At 53.1% G+C, this 21,599-nt stretch overlaps 1 protein-coding gene across 3 annotated transcripts in view; it reads left to right on the top strand.

Annotated features, from left to right (window-relative positions):
- The first annotated feature begins 8,852 nt into the window (after positions 1–8,852).
- Positions 8,853–21,599, top strand: part of SEZ6 (seizure related 6 homolog) — a 50,728-nt gene continuing 37,981 nt past the window's right edge. For 2 of the 3 annotated variants that reach the window (XM_025361886.1, XM_025361885.1), the window contains exon 1: positions 9,010–9,457. In XM_025361886.1, the coding sequence (XP_025217671.1) occupies positions 9,403–9,457 (55 nt within the window). In that variant the 5' untranslated portion in view covers positions 9,010–9,402. Of the gene's footprint in view, positions 8,932–9,009; positions 9,458–21,599 lie in introns of those variants that run through there. The other variant, XM_025361887.1, reaches the window with a different exon arrangement.

The following is a 21,599-nucleotide window of genomic DNA, read 5'->3' as shown; positions in this document are numbered from 1 at the left end:
AGCAAGAGATCCGGCGGTGGCTTCGGTGTGGCGGTGGCTTTATTTCAGAAAAGGGGGAGGCAGATTGCTGAGGCGGGTGGAAGAGAATTTCCATTCTTTGAGCTGCACTGGGCCTGGGCTCAGCTGGGAGAAGATAGGGGCAAGTGGGAGAGCTGGGGGAGGAAATTCGTGGTGGCAGATATGGCAAAATGGATGGACCCAGCCCACGGGGCTGCGGGTAATGTGGGAGTTAAGAACACAGGTTCCGGCCGGGCGCGGTGGTTCATGCCTGTAATCCCAGCACTTTGGGAGGCCTAGGCGGGTGGATCACGAAGCTAGGAGATTGAGACCATCCTGACTAACACGGTGAAACCCCGTCTCTACTAAAAATACAAAAATTTAGCCGGGCGTGGTGGCCGGTGCCTGCAGTCCCAGCTACTCGGAAGCTGAGGCAGGAGAATGGCGTGAACCCGGGAGGCGGAGCTTGCAGTGAGCCGAGATCGCGCCACTGCGCCACTGCACTCCAGCCTGGGCCACAGAGTGAGATTCTGTCTTTAAAAAAAAAAAAAAAAAAAAAAAAAAAGGGAACATAGGTTCTAGAGCCAGGTAGCCTCGGTTCAAATCCCAGCTCCGTCATTGTTTACTAGCTGTGTGACTTTGGGCAAGTTACTTAGCCTGTTTCTGCATTTTAAAAAGGGATAATATCTAGCTCATAGGTTGTTGTGAGGATCAAAATGTAAAATGCTTAGAACAGAGCCTGGCACAGAATATGCACAGAATATATGTTAGCCAGTATATTATTAAGGCATCCTCTAACTCAGTTCACCTTAACTGTTGCTGAACCTGTGCCATGTGTCAGGCCCTGGTCTGGGCTTCATAGATGAGGGAGACACAGCTCACTCTGACTTCAAGGAGCACCCAGCTCCTGTGACTGGTATGAGCTGGGTGTCCACCTAGGGGGAATCCAGAAAGTGAGCGGTCACCCCCTTCGGGGAGAGACTGCCGTCCTATGGCCCTCTCTTGAGGTTCATCCACTCTCCAGTTCTGGACACCCCACAGATTAACTCACATTTCCTGAAAACTGATGGTGAAGAAAAACTGTGCAGCGCGTGCAGAAACAGCCTCACTCAAGTTTAAGTATTGTGCAACTCGTGTGCGCCAAGCTCTGCTATTTATTTGCAGGCTCTCATTTAGTCCTAATCAACCCTACGAAGACAACAATATTGCTATCTCCCATTTTACAGTTAGGAAACCAAGGAACAGAAAAGTGATTTGCTCAAAGACTTACAGCTAGTGAGTAGCAGAGTGAGGATTTGAATCCAGGTCCATTGACTTCCCCTGCTCTAAACATTGCCCTCTAGCCCTCACCCTGTACTTACAGTGCACTTACAATCGCAGACATTAATAAGGCACATATAATATGCAAGACCCTAGTCTTAAGGGCTGAGGGGATAGAAAAAGAAACAGAAACAAGTACAAGTAGATAGAAACAAGCATCTACTATGTGCCAAGCTCTCCAACAGGTTATCTCACTGAATACTTTTCTGAAAGGCAAGTGGCATCATTTTCCTTTCATAGGTAAAGAAATGGAGATTCCGAAACTTGCCCAAGGCAAACATTAGGCTGGGATGATTTGAACTCAGGCCTGCCGTTGAAGTCTAGCCAATGCTCAGGATGACCCTCAGCCCTCAGCTTCTTTTTTTCTTTTTTCTTTTTCTTTTCTTTTTTTTTTTTTTGAAAGAGTCTTGCTCTTTTGCCCAGGCTGGAGTGCAGTGGCATGATCTTGGCTCACCACAGCCTCCGCCTCTCAGGTTCAAGCGATTATCCTGCCTCAGCCTCCTGAGTAGCTGAAACTACAGGTGTGCACTACCACACCTGGCTAATTTTTGTATTTTTAGTAGAGACGGGGTTTTGTCATGTTGGCCAGACTGGTCTCAAACTCCTGACCTCAGGTGATCTACCCACCTCTGGTTTCCAAAGTGCTGGAATTACAGGCATGAGCCACCGCACCCAGCCTCCCTCAGTTTCTTGATGAGCAGTCCCTTTCTAGCAGGCCTTGCTCTTGCCTACTCCGAATGCGGCCCTAGTGCAGATGGGTTGAGAAGTGAAGCCTTCCTGCCGATAGGCCTTGGGTGGCCTCCCCTTTTCCCAAGAGATGATCTCTATCCCAGGCTTCCATTTTGTATTCTTCCTTTCTCTTGCAGGCCATTGTCTGGACCCACAGATTCTGTTGCTTTAAGGACTGGTGACCTCACAATCAGTTGCCATAGAGACCATTGTGATGTCACAAATAGAGGACAAGTAGTTCAAGGAGGAGTGGGGGAGGGAATATGCTAGAATTAAGGGACATTGGGAATTTCTGTCCTATTTTCATGCCCAAGAAAGGAAGTGGCTAGAAGTGTATCCAAGTCTGGGTTATGATGTCTAAGGGAAACTTGACCATGCTCTCATATCACTTCCCCTGGGTTCTCCTGAGACTGTGATGCCTCTAAGCCCCAAATAAACGGTTAATGAGAAGGAACATCAGAAACACTCCCCACCATTCTGGGGCTATAAGAAGTGGGCTGCTTTTGTAGCAGGAAGGAATAGTATTAGATGCCAGGAGGATCTGTGTGACTGGAAGATCTCCCTGGAGGTAATGAAGGACGCTTGCCTTGGGAAGCTTGAAGCATGGGAGACTTGGCCTCTAGGGCTTCCAGAGCCTTGTTTAAGTAACTTGTGGAGATAAACATGCTGTGTTACAGGGTGTTGGGGCTGTTTCCCCTCCCTGATCTGAGCACTCCTTGAGGGCTCTCCCTCTCCAGTAGCTAGTTCAGGTCCTGGCATACACACAGTGCTCAATAAGTGCTCACTCATTCAGTAAATGAATGAGTGGGTGATGAATGAATTGAGAGGTAGTAAGGTGAAGGATGAATGAATAAATGGACAGATGGGTGGGCAGGTAGGGCTCCTAGATATTTCGTACTAGCCACTAAGCTTTGCTACACACCAGCTCTCTAGCTACATCCCACACCACAATTCTTGTTTGCTGCCATCCAGTGCCACTAACCATTTCTTAGTCATGCCTACCCATGTACATGCTGTTCCCTCTGCATGGAATGCACTTCTCTTCCTCTTCAATCAAATAAATCATCAACATCTCGTTGTAGCTTCCCGGTGCCCACCTGCCAGGGGCAACCCACAAGATGCACCCGTGGCCTCTTCCCTCTTTCTCAGGAATTCACCCCACCTGGTGACCCACTTTCTCATCAAATGACCATCAACCTGGCACCAGGTTCCCAGCCCCAGAGCAGCACCATAAACCCAATGCCTCTGGACAGATGTATTTTATGTAAGTTCAAGCACTAGAAATATTGAGTTCAGAGGATTTTATTTCTAGAGCCCTCTATATTTCTCCGGGATTATTGCCTGTCTTTGTTCCTTCCCTCTCTTGGTTATTATCTTTGGACCCTTTCCAAGCCAAGCTGCCTTGATTGCTTGGAATGACAAAGGCCCCCAGCATCCTCCCATGGTGTCTCTGGGTCTGGTGAGAGTGACCTTGGGGAACCCTTTCTTTTTCCTTCCACATAACCCTGCTCGTGGCCACAATGCCAGGCAACCTTGGCTTTTAGGAACTGGCTTCACTAAGAGACTCTCTAAGTGTCAGGGAACATGAAGGGGATGGTGAAAGTGGAGACCTCATGCCCCCCAGTTGCAGAAGGCTATGCTTAGAATAAGCTCTGGGGTACAGAGGAGATGGAGAAGGCCAGCTGTTCTCTTTCCTACACCATGCCAACCTAGACTGACACCAAATTAATAGCATTCAAATGAGATGCAAAGCATTATGCAAATCTAGAGGAGAAAGCCACTCTTACAGTGGCTGTTGGAAGGCCAGCACCTTGAGTCCTTTGTGAAGGACCCCACGGGCTTCTTTCAGCTTCAACCCCTGAACCATCAGCACCAGCTGGTGTGAAGAATCCAATGAGACTGGTACAGCCTTCTCCCTGATCATCTGATCTGGTGCTCACTCTGGCCTTACCCCACTGCAGGCACTCAGGGCCTCCTAAAATGATACAGAGGCAGCCACGGAAGGTAGCACAACCTCCCTCTGGATGCCAGAATTCCAGCTCCCCACTCATCAGCAGTGTATGCAAAGTAGATGCAGGGTTTTCTGCATCTATTTAACTGTCCATTAAAATGGCCCCTTGCCCATCACCTCTGCACAGGCTCAGGCTTCCAAATTGCCAACCCCCGCTGCCTGCAAGCACCATGTGGTTCCTGCGCCTGGTAATTGCTGTGGTGTTTGTTGAGCTGTATTTGCATTTGATTGTCATTTAACTTTCCATCTTTCTCCTTCAATCAAACCAGAGATTGGGCTTTTGCAATTGATTATTTATTTTATTTTCAGCCCCTTGGTGGTTTTCAAAGAGTTTCTTTATTAGTGCCACAAATTTGAATCCTGGGACTTCTCCTGCCACATGATGGGGAAAAGCCTCCTCTCATCCATCCCAGAGTTCCAATGTGAAAATAATCTAGCCAACATTGTACATCTTAAGTCCTATCCCCAGTCTCCCTGTTTCAGCACCTGCCTCATTTCTGCCCAGCCGGTGGCATTAAACATTAATGGAGCTGTGGAGGATCAAAGGCCTCAGCTGGGGGTGGAGGCCTCTGTTTGGAGATGGAAAGTAGCTCACATCAAACCACTTTCTGCTGCTGTCTCCATCTACTCTGGGCTCGTCCTACAGCCAATCTGGTCCAGCTCCTGGAGCAGAAACAAATGCCCAGAGCCAGGGCTCTCCATTTATCAGAGCAGGGCCCTCATTCTGCCCCTAAATTCAGTGGGTTGACTTTGGGTAATGCAGGGAGCACTGGCTGGAGCACTAGCATCCCTGACTGTTCCAGGCACTGCAAAGTCTGCAAGCCTGCTCCACGAAGTGAGTTGAGGTAAGCAGGCAGCTCTGTACCCCTGGGAGCCTCTGGAGTGAGGTGGCAGCCCCTGCCCTTGCCTCCCTGAAACCCCAAAACCCCTTTAGCTCCGCAAAAGATATAGCTCTGGTTTGAAAGCTGTCTTAGAAGAGAGTAATTTTCTCCTCCTCTTGCACAGAAAGCAAGTGTCATCTCAGCGGAGACTTCAAAATAAGTCACCAATGTGCTTGTGATCCTACAGGAACTGGGGAAGTGAAACTGGCTTCTCCAAGGATAGGGGCTGTAAGTATGTCTGACTTTGTCTGGACAGGGCTTGGGGTCTCTGGGATTGAAGAGCCCCTTCTTCCTTCTCTCTGGGCTCTCAATCCTAATTCAGTCACTGTAGCTCAGACACACACCCTACCCCCTGGCTTCTGAGTCAGCAGTGAACCCCACAGTTCCTACCACTTGCCATAGTGCTTGAAAACATACCTTAATGATGCCAGACTGCTCTGTTTCAGTGCAAATATCTTTGTGATGGGGTAATCCCTTCAGTGTTGCCACCAAGGATGTCCTTCAGCTCCGGTGACCACAAAGCCTCTCACAACCAGGCCCCAGCCTACTCCAGCCCTTTCTCCTACGTCCCAGCAGGGACTCTGCTCGAGCAGAACCAGGCTTCTCACTGACTCCAGACTAGCTTGCGTTTTCCACCACTGTGCCTGTGCATAAACCACACTCCCCAACTTTGAATGTCTTCCCTCTCCCTCTCCACTGAATCATAAAACGTATTTGGGCCGGGGCAGTGGTTCATGCCTGTAATCCCAGTCCTTTGGGAGGCCAAAGAGAGAGGATCACTTGAGCCCAGGAGTTCGAGACTAGCCTGGACAACATAGGGAGACCTCATCTCTACAAAAAAGTAAAAAATTAGCCGGGCATGTTAGTGCACACCTGTGGTCCCAGTTATTCAGGAGGCTGAGATGGGAGAATCTCTTCAGCCCAGGAGGTGGAGGCTGCAGTGAGCCCTGATCACACCACTGTATCCCAGCCTGGAAAACACAGTGAGACTCTGTCTCAAAAATTAATTAATTAATTTTTAAAAACATATTCAACTTGGTTTCACCCACTCATTGTGTGAAGATATCACTGACCTTGCCTCATCCCCAAAAGAAACAATTGTCCTCTTCTTCATTATCTCACAGCACTCATTTGGCACCAATGACCGGCCTTGGGCTTTAGATACTCCTCATCCCCGTCACTTAGTCACAAATATTTATTGAACATCTACTATGTACCAGCCACTGAGCTAGATTGTGGGTAGATGAGACAGAGGTGATCTGTGCCTTCGCAAAGTCAACAACTAGTAGAGAAGACAGACAATTAAGCAAGCAATTACACAGACAGGTGAAGCCCAGGGTTCTCTGGGAGCAAAAAGCCAGGTGGGGGACGCAGAGAACAGGAAAAGTGAGAGCAGTGAGGGGAGCCTTGAAAATCCACCCAGAATGCCACTTTCTAAGGTGCCTATGAACTGAGTAGACTATAAGCCTGCCAGCCCTGTATACAGCTGATTGTCCCCTTGGGCATTTTATTGTTCTCAATTTGTAGGTAATATCAAGGTCGGGTTAGGACAAGTCCCTTGGAGGGCATGACAGAGGGCACCTGACAAAAGCTCTGCTGTTTCCCAGTTTGGCCTAGGCTCTGCCTCAACCTGCCTAGGAACCCACTGCACAAAGGCTATGTTGACTGCCTTTAGGAGGGAGGGACAGCCCTGGTGCATTGTCATGCCCATCATGCAGTACAAGCCCATCTTCTGAGCTCAAGGTGCAGTGCTGTATTCTGGGACTTGTAGTCTCTATTAGACCCTCTAGGTTAGTTCAGGCCATAGGGAAGGTGATATGGCAAGTTCCAGGATGGCTTCTCTTCTCCTTCTTTATGTGCATAGTGCCCAGCGCATTAAGGAGCCCTGTTGCTAAAAGAGTCAGACAAGCCTGCCACCAACTCCCCATGATCATCCTGGCATACAAGGTTCATCGCTAGGTCATGACTCACTCCCCTTGCCCAAGCTGCCTAGTCATGAGGGACCAGGAATACTAGAGGAGCCCAGGAATACTTTCAAGGAGGAAAGGAGGAATCTCATGACATTTGCCAGCATTTCCCTAAACTTCCCTCAGCCACCTCTTCTTCTACCTCTGTGCCTCTTCCCTTCCTCTGTTGGCAACTCTCTTTCTGCCTCCCGTCTTGCACCTTCTTTCCTGGTTTCCTCTCCTCACCCCTGATTCTTTCATTGACTCCTCGTTCTTCCTGCCATCCTTCTGCTACTGCCCTCCTTTTCCTTAGCTTCTCAAAACAACTGTCCAGAAATCCCAGCGTATTGCTAATTCCACATGCCATCTGCCTGCTGCCTGGGATTCTTTACAGCAGTCATCACAGCTCCCCAGAGCCCACAAGAAGAGGGTCTGGAGAGAATCCAACCAGCAGAGTTGGGAGACTCTGGCCAAGAGGACCAAAACACTAAGGAACCTGAGCAGAAATTTCACTACCTGCTTCCAGGATGAGGTCAGGAAGGGCATTGGACAATGACTGGAGTCTGGAAGCTTTGGAGAGGAGCCAAATTCATATGAAAAGAACTAAACAAGGCCAGGTGCGGTGGCTCACGCCTGTAATCCCAGCACTTTGGGAGGCTGAGGCAGGCGGATCACGAGGTCAGGAGATCAAGACCATCCTGGCTAACACGGTGAAACCCCGTCTCTACTAAAAATACAAAAAAAAAAAAAAAAATAGCTGGGCATGGTGGCAGGCGCCTGTAGTCGCAGCTACTCGGGAGGCTGAGGCAGAAGAATGGCGTGAACCCAGGAGGCGGAGCTTGCAATGAGCTGAGATCGCGGCACTGCACTCCAGCCTAGGCGACAGTGCAGACTCCGTCTCAAAAAAAAAAAAAAAAAAAAAAGTAAGAAAAGAAAAGAACTAAACAAAAAACTGCCCTTCTCCCAGGGGCAATAGGGAGTTCAGCCCTCCTATTCCTCTACAGGGAATAATAATATCAGCCATAGGATCCTGTCTCATTGTACCCATTAAAGCTCCTCAAGTGAGCCCATCCATGAGCCCCTGCCTTTAAAGAGGAGCCTCAGGATGGCACAGTTGTGACTTCCCCCTTGCTGTCCTGTGACTCACTGGGGCTCCTCAGCCCAAGCAGGGCCCTGGAAAGTTATTTTTCCATGCCTTTAATAGTACAGCCTACTCCCTTGGGCCTCCTTCAAGTCTCTATCTAAAATAGCCATAGGGCACAGTGGCTCACGCCTTTAATCCCAGCACTTTGGGAGGCCAAGACAAGAGGATCACTTGAGGCCAGGAGTTCAAGACCATTCTGGGCAACATAGTGAGACCTTATATCTACAAAAAATTTAAAAATTAGCCGGGCTTGGTGGCGCATGCTTGTAGTCCTAACTACTCGAAAGGCTGAAGTGGGAGGACCTCTTGAGCCCAGGAGTTTGAGGTTACAGTGAGCTATTAATATAATTGTGCCACTGCATTTCCAGCCTAAGCAACAGAGACCCTGTCTCTAAAAACAATAATAAAATAAAATAAAACAGCTCTAGGAAACCCTGTCTCATGCCTATCCCATTTTCTCCACCAGTTCCAGAAACCTGGGCAGAGATGGCATGAAGGGTCTGTATTGACTGTCATTGTGGCTTCTCTCGTCCTGCACAGGGGCCAAGGCAGAGTCCTGGAGATCCAGGGCTACATGGGGACCCAGGATACTACCTTCAGCTGCCCACAGCTTGGCCCAGGTTGCCTCCTGCCAAGTGAAGAATATCTCCCCAAGACGCGAATGCCACTGGCTTTTAACTATAATATCAGGATAATTAAGCTTTTCTGTGAGCACAGTTTGCTGCTGATGCAGCTGCCTGGAGCCCTGGCATTTATTGAGCACAAAGTAATAATTTATTGTCCTTTGTACGCTCAAAAGCCATCTTCATTATCGGCCCAAGACGGAACTGCCACAAGGGCACACGAGCCTCACCAGCTGCCTCACTCTCGGATGTCTTCCCAGGTCACCCTTGATGCCCTCAGGTACCAGGATTGGGTGGAGAGGGGTGGGGAAGGTGTTGCTCTTTCTCATGGAGAATCAGAAGACAATCCACCTCCTTGACAGGTTGTTAACGGTAGAGAGAGTGGCATGCTTGACTGGGTGTGGGCAGCGCAGAAGGGCAGGGGCCGTGTGCCCACATGAGTAGGGCAGTCTCCGTGGCTCGGGAGCCTGGGTTCCTGCCCCTGGGTCTCTGCGCCTTTGCTTGAGACTTTACGGTAAGCAGCTCCTCCCGCGCCCCCGCCCCCAGCCCGGCGCGGCGATCCCCGGCGCCGACGCCAGGCGCTGGCCGTGGTGCTGATTCTGTCAGGCGCTGGCGGCGGCAGTGGCGGTGACGGCGGCGGCCCCGTTCCCTCTCCCCGGCCGGACCTGGCTCTGCCCACGCACCCAAGCCCCACCAAGCCCCCCGCCCTCCCGCCGCGGTCCCAGCCCGGGGCGCGGCCGCAACCAGCACCATGCGCCCGGCAGCCCTGCTGCTTCTGCCCTCGCTGCTGGCGCTCCTAGCTCACGGTAAGGGACTCCGGCGTTCGGCGGCAGGACGTGGGCGGGAGCGGGGCCCCAGAGGTGGGAAGGGAGACCTGGTGCCCAGCTTCGGGCATCTGGCTGCCCAGTCCAAGCACCGCGCCCCGCCGGCTGCGCTGCCCCCGGCGCCGGCCAAGCCGGGCGGGGCGCGGGCTTCGCGGGCTTCGCGGGCGGGAAGCTGCCGCGGCTCCCGCCATTCGCGCCCGGCCGAGACCTCGCCTTTAATCATCTCCCCAGATCTAATGGGATTTCTCTGCTGCAATTCATCACGCCACCCACTCCCCGCATACACGCGCTCACCCGCGCGCTACCTCGCCACACTCTAGGCGTCTCAGGGCGCCGGGGCGCGTGCCGGGGGGCGCAGGGCAGTGAGTCGGGACGGTCCAGCTGGCGACCCGCGGTCCCGCTTCCCCTGCCGCCTGCCAAACTTCGCTCGACTTTGCCGCCGGTTCCGGGGCCTCTCGTGTTCTTATTGCGGGGAGACTGGGCCGGATGGTGGCCGGACCCGGGGTTGGGACCTCCCTTACCTCCCCATGCCTTGGCGCTGTCACGCCAGAGTCGGGACCTAGAGCACAATTCTAGAGAGAAACTCCGAGGGCCTGGGCCCCCTATCTAGCTCCTAGCTCTGCCCTGGGCTGCAGCAGCGGAGATCCTGGGATAGAGACTCTGTCCTCCCCAAAGTCTTTTCCTTGTACACACACATACACACACACACAGACACACACACGCATACACACACCACTGCCCCGAGCTCTGCCTTCCTGCCTGGCCCCGATCCACTCCCCACCTGCGCGGCAGATTTGTCTCTGGAGGACCTGTTCCCCACACCCTGAGAATCCCCGCGCCCCCTCTAGGAGTCTGGTCCCCAACTTCATCGGTCTGGAGTAGAGGGAAGCTTGGCAATGGTGTGAGTGGCAAGGGAGTGTTGGGGAGAGGATAGGGGTTCCGTGCCTCTGGGAAGAGTCTTGTCTGGACCTGCCGTCCGGGCTCAAACAAGCTCTCATGGAAGCTACTGGCACCCACGTCCTTCTCCCGCTGCAGCCAGTCGGCTGGTAGGGTCGTCGGCAGAACCTCACTTGGAGTTGAGACCTGCCGTCCCTTGCCATATGGTTTGAAGCGTCTGATGTGGAGAAGTGTGAGGGTGGGAGTTTTCCTGCTCGATCTTTTCAGGCCGCTGCCGAGGTCAGGGCAGCGCGGCCAGGGACAGGCTGGGCCGCTGGATGGCAGTTTTCTTCATCCAGGAAGAAAAACTGCGGCCCCAGAGACGCAGAAGCTTTTTTCTGAGCCTGTAGCTCCACTTGCACACAGCCCAGTGTCCTCGCCCCACCACCCGTCTGCCCACGCTGGGTCTCCAGCAGTGCCCAGAACTTGAAACCATGTGCTCACTTTTGGGGAGAGGGAAAGAGTCCTGCAAGCTCCACCCCAGGGACGGAAACCAGGAAGGAGAAGCATGAATCCCTGCCCAGCTGCCTGAGAATGTCCCTAGGAATTCCGAACCTATCTTGGGTCCTGATGGGTCCTGGCGCTGGACAGCTCCCCCGGGGCACAGGGCCCTGTCCCCTGGCAAGTAGTCAAGGCCTTGTGTGTGAGTCTGTGAGTCTGAATGTGAGAGTAATCAGGGCCCTGCATGCCTAGAGGAGCCAGTCCCAGTGTGTCTGCACTTCAGGTGGTCCAAACCTTGGGTGAGGGGTCAGCAGTGAACAGGTGTGAGGACCGTGTGAGGCCACTAGTGTGTGGGTGCAGCCTCAGCCAGAGAGCTCCCTGAAGGGCTAGAGTGAGACTATGGGAATCCAGAAGGAAGGCTGGTGTGACCAGGGATCCGACCAGCCCTGATTGGGATGTGGGTGTGGGTATTAGGAGGAGCCTGCTCACTCTGTGGCCTTAAGTCTGTGTGTCCCTGGGCAGTGTCCCTTCCCGACTATCAGGATCTCCAGTGCCCATGAGATATGTGGGGTAGGAGTCTGGCTGTTGGGAAAGACCTTTATTTTCACTCCCCAAGGGAGAAGCAGCAGCAGCCCTGAAGTGCCAAGCCTGAGGGTGAGAGGGCTGGGATGTCAGAGTTGGGTGACCAGAGGCTCCTCTCTCCTCAGCTGGGCTGGAGTTCCCAGACATTGGGATAGTGAGTCATCTCACTGAGGAGCAGCACATTTGGCCATCCCAGGGTCCCTGGGCACTTTAGCTTTGTGAAGGCAAGCCTAAAGGAGCAAAGGCCTTGGGCTATAAGCCTTTTCAGCCAGAGGAGTGCATCCCTCAGCCTTTCGGCCCTGCCACCTCTCTGATGAGGCCCTCAGAGCTTTGCTCATAGGCGGGATGCAGGCTGCAGGATGTAACCAGGCACGGCCCAGATGCCTCAGGAGGCCTGGTGTGCTGAGGCTATGGAGGTAGGGTGAGATCGTGCTGGGCCTGGCCCAACCTCACATGCTCAGTCCCCTATTCCCTTCTGCAGCCTCCAAGGCTCAACTGGCATCAGGCACCAGGGGCGCCTTGGGTCACGGGATATCTTCCCAAGCTGTGTGGGTGCCTGGGCGATCCAGCCACAGTGAAGGAAGAAGGCGGTGTGGAAGGGGCTGCGTATGCCGAGCCTGCTGTGTCAGTTTAATGATTTTTAATGAGCAATTACCTTTAGTCATTCTCCTAATTTCTGAATATCAATAAAGTTAATTAAACTCTGCATGTGTGAATGTGGCCTAGAGAGATTGTGAAGGTGGAAGCCACTGAGACTGGGGTAATGTTGGGTCTCGGGAATGGAGGCTGCCTCCATGGCTGTGTGACCTTGGACCTGCTGCTCCACCTCTCTGGGCTCCACTTGAGAATGTGGTGATAGAGGGAGCCTGGGGATGGCAAGTCTGGGTTGCTCACTCTGCCAAGAACTGAGGGATGATGTCTGGGAGGGAAGATCCGGAGGAGAAAAGAGAGGAAGGACGACTCGGCTTCCAGGAGCTCCAGTGCTGCAAGGGTTAACAAACCAGGGCTGCCTTAACCTAAAATGGTAATTGCTGCTTCCTGCAGACTCCTTGGTAGGTGCTGGATTCTAACAGCACATCCCTGAGTCTGGGGGCTGCGGCTGAAACCAATACTAGGTCCTGCTCCTTGTCCTCAGCCTGGCACTTCAGGATCAGGAAGTGGTACTGAGGACAAGGCCGCATGGGAGACAGTCCAGATTCTGTTCAGAACCCCAGAGGTTGACATGGCAGGCAGCAGCACACCCCTGCCCACTGGCCCCAGGCTTCTGAGGAGGCTGGAAGACCCAGAGACTGCCGTGGACAGGAGAAGCCTGAGCTGGCTTTTTGCTCCTCATAGGTCTAAGCTTGGCAGGCCCTGGCAGCCTTCCCGGCCTCCTCAGCAGGGTGGCAGCTTAAAATGCCTTGGGGACACTGTGGGGCACTAATGGAGAGCAAGGAGACACAAGGGCTGGGCTTAATTAGAAACTGAGCTTCCATTCCCCACCAGTACTACCACGCCTGCCTAAATATGGGGGGCATATCAGAAAGCCTGCTTCCTTAGCCCCTGCATCCATCCAGTTCCAGGCCCTCCAGCTTCCTCTGCTCCTTGTCCCCACCTATCTTAGCCCTATCAAGCCCCATCTGCCAGACTGGGATCAGCTCAGGAATGCTGTGCCCCCACTTGGGCAGAGCTGTCAGGGCTCAGTATTCTACCAACCCCACCCCTACCCCCATCAAAAAAAAAAAGAAGAAAGAGAGTACAGAAAAAGGCCTATTAGGCAAGGGTTACACTGAGAAGGGACTTCTCAGTCCAGGTAGTTAAGAGCCCAGGCTCCCATGTGATCTCACGTATACCCCTGCCCTCTCTGGCTCTCCACTCTCTGGAGCCTTCAATGTAAGATTGCCATGCCTTATAGCACAGGAGAGCCTCAAAGTTCTTGTCAAGTCATGCAGATTTCTGGGTCCCCAGCTTACTGGCTTATTCTCAGGGAGGAGGAGCCGGGTTCTATATGGAAGAGGCTTCCGGAGGAGACTATGCTGCCAGCACTGGTCTGCAGCTGGGTGGTGGGAAGCAGGCACTAGGGGGTCTCCAAGACCAATTCCAACAGGAAGCAGCAATTCTGGGAAGCCAACCCACCCAGCCAGGCCAAAGGAGTTTTAGCTTCAGTTTTCCAAATTAGCCAAGTCAAATGAACCAAGGTCTCAACAGCTTCTGGGCTCTTATCAGCCTTTCTGCCTGAAATTCCTTTCCCCTCCTGGGCCAGTCTGGCTCACTGTACCTCATGCTTCAAGTATTAGCTTAGCTGGCACTTCCTGTAATTCTTCAGTACATATTTAAGGGGCGTCTACTATATGGTTCCTCAGGGGAGCCTCGCCCGTCCTCCAGCCTGGGTCAGAGGACTCCTCTGTGCTCTCACCATTCCTTGGCTTCCCCCATCCAGGTCTCCGTCTTGCTGGGTCACAAGTCCCTGATTGCTTGATGCTCCAGCAGCAAAACTAAACTCAGCAAAGATGATCCCAAGTCTGTTTTGTTCACCCGCTATGTCTTGGGGAAGCTCTAGAATTCCTGTTCCGGAGAAGTTTAGGGTCAGTTGCTTGGTTAGAAAGGCGAGGCGGGCCTATGGCAGCTGCGACCGAATCTTGAAGCTGAGTTTGCGTAGCAAGCACGCTATTTTTACATAGATTGTATGTTAGAATTTTTTCCTTTCCTAACGTTGGCCAATTATCCCAACTGTAAATTATAGCCTTTACTTCGTTTTTTCCTTCTGCAAATTAAGCTGTCACGCCATCAGCCTGAGGTGGCTCCGGGGAAGTGTGCTGACGGCCATTCTGCATGGGCTGAAGCCTCTCCCCAGTCACCCCTTAGTGCCACCACTCCTTGTGTCCCCAGTGGCACAGAGTCTAGCACATGGCAGACATTAAATACATGTTGAATAAATTAATGAGAGTTGCACAGGTGGATACTGGCAGAGGTAAAGCCCAGGCTTCCTGACCCCCTCCCATAACAGCCACCCTAAGCACCCACCCACTACCCCTAATTGCTGAGAGGGATGCCGCATATGGACTTGGCTGGCACTGAGAGGTAAGGGAAGGATGAATCCATGTCATCTGGCTCCACAGCCCCCTCATCCATCTCCCAGCTTCAGACACTCTCACATAGCTTACAGGGACCAACATGAATCTTTGGGAGCAGCTATGAGCCTACATGCCCTTTAATGAAGAGGTGGAGGCCTAAGAATCATCCAGAACCATAATAATTAAGATCCACAGCTCCTAAAAGAGCAGTCCCTGGGGTATATCTACCCATCCGTCCATCCATCATTCATTCATTCATTCCATAGACATATACTGAGGTGCGAGGCCTGCCCAGAATCCCTAGGGGCCTAGCCTTCACTGGTCAAGCCTTTCACATGACTTTTCTATTTAGTACTGACAGTAAGAGATTAGTTGTTCCCATTTTACACATGGAAAAACTGAGTTTTGAAGAGATTAAGTTACTTACCCTGAGGCTGCACAGCCAATAAGTAGTAAAGCTACTCCAAAGTGTCTGCCCATTTCACAAAACCCGGCTTCAGCTAGCACTGTGTCCACTTTCCTGGTATAGGGGAGAGTTTCACTACAGGCAGATGGGAACCCAGCAGAGTATCACTATCCAAATAATAATAATAGCAACAATAATAGCAAACATTTATTTGGTACCAACTACGTGCCAGGCACCATACAAATTGCTTTGTATACATTTAGCTCATTTAGTTCCCTTATCATCTCTATGAGATAGAAGTTATTATCTGTCTTTTATTAATCAAGTTGAAACCCATGTTGTCAGATAGACCCAAGACATAAACAGCCCCTCACTTTCTTCTAGCACATTTCTGATGATGATAGATGCTTCTCAGTCCTTAATGGCAAAGGAATAAAACATCCTTTCCAACATTTGGAGGCCAGGAAAGAGCAAGGCGCTGGGAGTCAGGTTAACTATGGTCGCTAAACTGCTGGGCCAGAGCAGAGTGATTTGGGGTGGCTCTTACTCTCCAATCCTTTGAGGGCTTTGTGAATGAGAGGACCAGTCACTCCTGTCCTGGCATCCTGGGCTTCCCTACCTCTCCCCTTCAGCCTCCGCTGAGGCCCAGCCCCTAGGTGGGAAGGCCCAACCCTGCCCCAGCTTCCTTCCACCTGGCTACCTGCTGCCCAAACCGCCAGAAGTGGGAGGGGAGGATCGATGCTGCAGCGGCAGGCAGAGTGTTGTTGGCCATTGATTGTTGGGATTTCTCCGCGGGTTCCAGAGCAAACAAACCTGCGGCTTTTCCAACAACAATCCACAAACCTGCCGATTCTCCAACAACAATCCGGGTCTCTGGGTCTCAGGCTGCAGAGCCTGCAGCCTTGCTGGCAGGCAGTCTGGCAGGAGGGAGGGGGTGGGGTGGGAAGTCCTGGCTGGGCCCATCTGGAACAAGGGGCTCTGCCAGGAGATGAGCAGGGACTGAATGAAGGGGTCAGTGGGGAGATGCCGTGAGGATGCTAGGGTGAATCCTAGACCCTGTGCGTGCCTTGTTTCACTCATCCCCTACAGTTTTGCTCAGCCATTTTTTCATACCTGGAATGCCATCCTGGGTTCTTCTGCTTATTTCAATTCTCCCATCCCCTCTTTTCCTGATCACCCAGCCCGGACGGCTCTCTCTGTTTCCCAAACACCAACAGAACTTAGCTTGTCCATCCTCCATCCATCCATCCATCCAGTCTCCATTCAACAACCCTCTATTCAACACCTACCAGGTGCGTTGATCGGCAGGAATACAACATAATCCCTCCCCTTAAGGAACTCAGTTTAGAGTGGAGCTGCCTTTTTAATGAGCTCAGTTGTGACTCTCTTTCCAGTTAGACTAGCAACCCTCTGATTTTAATAGAATGAGATACAGATGAAATGACAAACAGCATCTATATGATCCAACTACTCTGGCCTCCAGAAGGACAGGAGGCTCCTGGCCAGGAACTGCTCAAGGCCTCAGTTTCTCATTTGTAGCAAAAGAGTTTGTCTCTGGGGTCCCTGGGCCAATCCATGATGGGTGCCCTTCATCAAAACCCTTCCTATCTCTGGCGGGTCAGGTGTGCCCCTGAAGAGCAGGTACAGGGCTTCTCCTGCCACTGGACAGCTCTGGCTGTTGGAGGACCCTCCTCTCAAGGGGTGGAGGGGCTTCTAGTTTCTTCCCAGTCACCACCCCCCTGATTTCCTTTGATCCTGATGCCGTTCCATTAAAGAGCTGGAACAGGACAAGCATCATGAATTTGTGGTGGGGAAAGAAGGGGGACACCCGCTACTTGGATTCTGCAGCACCAAATCGCATGTGCTGCAGAATCTCTCCTCACCATGCCCTCCTTCCCATGCCCTCCCTCCCTATCCCTGGGTCCCCTGGGCCAGCCAGAACCTTGACACTGTGGCATCAACTTTGGCATCTCTCTCAGTCTCTCCATCCCCCCTCCCAACAGGCTCTTCTCTCTACCCTCAAGCCCCTCCCTCTAACTGGTCAAGAGTCTGGTAGAACAGAACTTGGGGTCACAGTGGAAAAATGCCTAAACCACTGAGTGCCCCCCATGCTCATGGGCATGTGTTTTACCCCTCTTTGCTCGTGGCTCCTTGTTAAAGACACCAAAGCGGACACTTCTCCTCCCCACTTCCAACCCCATCCCTCCTCCCTCCCCATAGCTTCTCCCTCCCTCCCTCCTTCCCTCCCTCCCTTCCTCCCAGCTCAGCAGCTGAGTCCCAACTCCTTTGTCCCCCAGGCAGCCACCTGCTGAGTGTCTGGCCTGGGTCCCACCAGCCAGCAGGTGCCTAAGGAGTCCCAGAGCCTGGGGTTGGGGGCAGGGTGGCATCAGGCAGTGTGAGGAGCCAAGTTCTGCTCAAGGAGGAGGGAGGAGTCTTAAAAGAAGAACATAAGAGGAAGAAGCCTGGTCAGGGAGTCAGGACTGCAGGGTTTACACCCAGTGCTGGGTTTTGCTGGCTGGGTGACCTTGGGCAAGTTGTGTCACACCCCTATGCCTCAGTTTCCTTGAGAATTCATGATGCCTGTCCTTGCCCCACCTCTTTTGTGGAGCAGCCTCAAGATCAAAGGAAATCAGGGTGGGGGGATGATTACTGGGAAGAAACCACAAGAACTCTTGAGAGGAGGCCCCTCAAACAGCCAGAGATGTCCATCACCAGGAGAGGCTGATTTGTCAGGCATCCCTGCAGGGCCTAAATCATACAACCCAGGAGTCCAGGGCTGGACTGCTGAGGCAGGGGTGGGGGTGAGCACCAGTTGGTTCGGGTCTGTCCAAAAAGGTGGGACTAGCAATGCAGAGGGACCAAGGTCAGGGTGCTTCTGAGGCCTTCGCCCTGGCTTGCTGCTCTGATGGACATTGTCTTAGACATTGTTTACCTCTAGCAGAGAGATATGCTGGTGATTTGAAACCTCTGGTCCAGCAGCTGGCAGGCCCCCTCCTGTCATGAAGCCCTATTTTCTGGCTGGTTAGAGGAAAGGTAAGAGATGGAGTCAATTTTGTGGACCAAAGAGCCCCTGGCAAAAGGGGCATCTCTGGGCAAAGGTGTGAAGGTGGGATCAAACAAGGCATGCATGAGAGCGGTCCTCCATGCATTTACTTCTCTAGATCCCCTTGGCCCCCTTCCCTCACTTCCCACCCATCTCCTGGCAGAGCCCCAGTCCTGCCCTACTGGGTCCAATCACTTCTTTCCCATGCCTCCCTCTGCCTGCCAGCCAGGCTAGAAAGAGCCTGTTGCTCAGGTCGAGTGATGCCCCTGAGGCGACAGCCACTTGGTGTCCTAATTCTGGTCTGTGCTGTAATTCTATCCCTGATGCTGCCTCTGGTGACCCCTGGTCCTTTCCTACACAGAGCCGCACACACAGGAGACTGAAAGAGACAAGGGAGGTGGGCTTAGCCTTCTCAACTCAAAGTGTCCACACACCCAGCTCTGCAGGGTCCTTGGAGGTCAAAACAAGGTGGAGGCAAGGGACAGGCCTGAGAGGCTGGGGGCCGTGCAGCTGGGATCATCTGGTGTTCCTGAGGTTCTGGGGAGAGGAAGCCCCAGATGTGCTGGTAGCCATGTCTACGTGCATTTCTGCTGGCTTGTTCACCTGTCCTTGAGTGTCTGTGTCCATATATCCCTGCATGTCTGTGCCCTCTGTCCCTGCATCCTAGGACTGTGGCCTGAGTATAAGGTACAGCAGGCCCCAGCTCAGGCTGGTCTCACTCCCTCCCTGCAGCCCATTCCAGTCTCTTCCTCCCCAATCTTAGGCTCCACTGACCCCTCAAGGAGACTCATAACTGGAGCTGCTGCTGCTATTTTTAGCAGCTCTGCACCCCTCCCCTCCCCCACTCAGGTTTGCTGGGGAAGTGAAGGGCCAGGCCAGCCTCATGGGCTGGAGTGCTGGGCAGGCGGGGCCCCTTCTCCTCAGGCCCACAAGACCTTGGAGAACAAAAGGTGCCTGGGATACCCCACAGGTGCAGGGCCCACACGCTGGGGCAGGTGAAGCTCATCCCACCTGCCTGGGGCTGGGAGAGGTCCCAGGTTGCCCTCCCTCTGCCCTGACAACCTCTCCAAATCCCTAAGGGCAGAGCCCAGGCCTCCAGTGACTCCTCCCTAGGCCGTTTGGAAATAAGGCTGGAGCTTCTGCGTCTCCCACACAGAGGCTGGGAGAGGCAGAAAGGAGCTCGTAGTGTCAGGATGTGGAGAGGAGGGAGGCACGCCTGGAGGTGGTGGCCCACCCAGGGACCTCCAGTACTGCCCTTGCACTCCCCAGCGGAGCTTCAGGCCCCTACTACAGCTCAACTCTGCCAAAAGACCACCATTAGAGCTCATTGCCTTCCACACTCTTGAGCCTTCACCCTAGGTCCCACCACCACCACTGCTACAGCTGCTCTGGAAACTCGCACCAGCTGGGAGAAGGTACGGTAGGGCAGTTCAAGGGGTCTGAACTGAGAGACCAAGGAGGGAGTCCTCTGGTCGCAGGCCATCTTTGCTTTCAAAGTCTTTTGTTCCTGCATCTGTCCTTCTGTCTGTCTCTTGAGCTTAGCAGGACAAGGATGCCCCAGGGTCTGCCTCCCAGGCCCAGCTAGACCACCTCCCACAGGTCACGTCAGCTCTCAGACCCTGTTTCTCCACCTGTGGGATGGGGAGGATTAATCAGATGGTGTAGATGATAGGGCAGCATGGAGTCTAGCACACAGCAGCTGCCCAGAAACCTTAGTGCTCTCTCCAGGCCCTCTTCTCACACTTCCATCCCCTACTCCTATTCCTCACCTCATGCACCCCTGCCACCACATACACGCACACACACAGAGACACACACACAAATATGTTCACACATCTACATACTTACACATGTGCACACACACAGACACACAAACACGTACACACAGCCTAGCCCTCCAGATGCTCAGCAGAGGGAGATGAGAAGACAGGCTCCAGCGCACACAAAAGAAAAGTGGCAAGTTGGCTGGGCGCGGTGGCTCACGCCTGTAATCCCAGCACTTTGGGAGGCCGAGGCGGGTGGATCACAAGGTCAGGAGATCGAGACCATCCTGGCTAACACGGTGAAACCCTGCCTCTACTAAAAAATACAAAAATTAGCCAGGCTCAGTGGCGGGTGCCTGTAGTCCCAGAACTTTGGGAGGCTGAGGCGGGTGGATCATGAGGTCACGAAATCGAGACCATCCTGGCTAACACGGTGAAATCCCGTCTCTAATAAAAATACAAAAATTAGCCAGGCGCGATGGCAGGCGCCTATAATCCCAGCTACTCGGGAGGCTGAGGCAAGAGAATCGCTTGAACCCGGGTGGCAGAGGTTGCAGTGAGCCAAGATTATGCCACTGCACTCCAACCTGGGAGACAGAGTGAGACTCCGTCTTAAAAAAGGAAAAAACAACAACAACAAAACAAAAAACAAAAGTCAGTAACCAAGTACTATATGAAAAACTGGCCAGGCCCAGAGAGGCCGGGCAACCCCAAGGTCGCATAGCCTGTCAGTGGCAGAGCTCCCTCCATGCTCAAGGCCTTCTAATAAGGCCTCACCAGGCTCCTCAGCTTCCACAGCTAAGAATAGACACGCTAGGGACCTCCAGGGTAGTGAGTGGCCAGAACTCACCTCAGCATCAGGGTAGCCCAGGGGTCTGGGCTCACGGCCCCTCCATTTACAGCCAAGTTCTCCAACTTCATCTCCTCCCAGAAGCAGCAGACAAAAGTAACCACAGGGCAAAGGTCACAGAGTCAGGGAGGTAACTTTGGTCCTGGTGCACAAAACAAGCCCCTTCATCTGACCCAAAGGCCACAGAGGCTTGGGGCTGCCAGGCTGGTGATTCAGCTCAGAAGTGGACACATGTGCTGGAACAGCCTCAGTGGTGTTGCCTTTTGAACCTCAGGACAGAGGCTGGGAGGGGGCAGTAGTCCAGAGATGCTGGCCAGAAGGAACCTGCTCTCCAGCCCTGGCATCTCATTGCCCTGTCTTGATGGGCTCCATGGCTAGGAAGGACTGTCTTTGGTGGGTATGTGGAGCCAGGCAGTAGGGCAAAGGATGGAGGGGATGCTATTCCTCCCTAGATCAACCCTTGTCCCCCAACTTTACCACTGCACTGGACAGAGCTGACCCTGGTACTGGCTCCAGGGAGAATGCAGTTCCTGCCTCCACATCCTTCCTTGTCCCAGCTGACACTTCGAAGATTTTCCACTCAGAGAAATATGGCCTCTGCTGCTCATATGGTGGTGGTAGAAGTGTCTGGCACAGGGGGAGGGCTGTGAGCCGAGCACCCAGCTCAGGGCCACATACCTCTGCCCACTTGCTCCACGCCCCCACCTTGGGGCCAGTGGGTAGCTCCTCATTCTCTGCCTGCTAACGTAGCAGGTAGGAGAAGGGGCCTGGGGCTAGCAGATGGACAGGAGGAGCTGATGGACAGAAACCCCTCCAGGGAGAGAACGAAGCCCAGTTCCCAGCTCCAGCCCTACCTAGGACTCTGCCCTGGCCACACTCCTGGGAGCTGGCATAAGCAGGGTGAGGTACAGCAGATTGGTTATTTATCAGACTGGTGAGGGGGTGATGCCAAGACCATTCCTTCCATCCTACCCCAGGGGCCGGGGTCAACTCCTGCCCCCACCTCAAGGTCAGTCCCTCCCTCTCACCTAACCCCTACTCCAGGCCCCC

This window comes from Theropithecus gelada, chromosome 16 (assembly GCF_003255815.1).
Source record: "Theropithecus gelada isolate Dixy chromosome 16, Tgel_1.0, whole genome shotgun sequence".
In the NCBI taxonomy this organism is placed as follows: Eukaryota; Metazoa; Chordata; class Mammalia; order Primates; family Cercopithecidae; genus Theropithecus; species Theropithecus gelada.
Note: the sequence above shows the minus strand (reverse complement) of the source record. Positions and strands in the feature narration are given on the sequence as shown.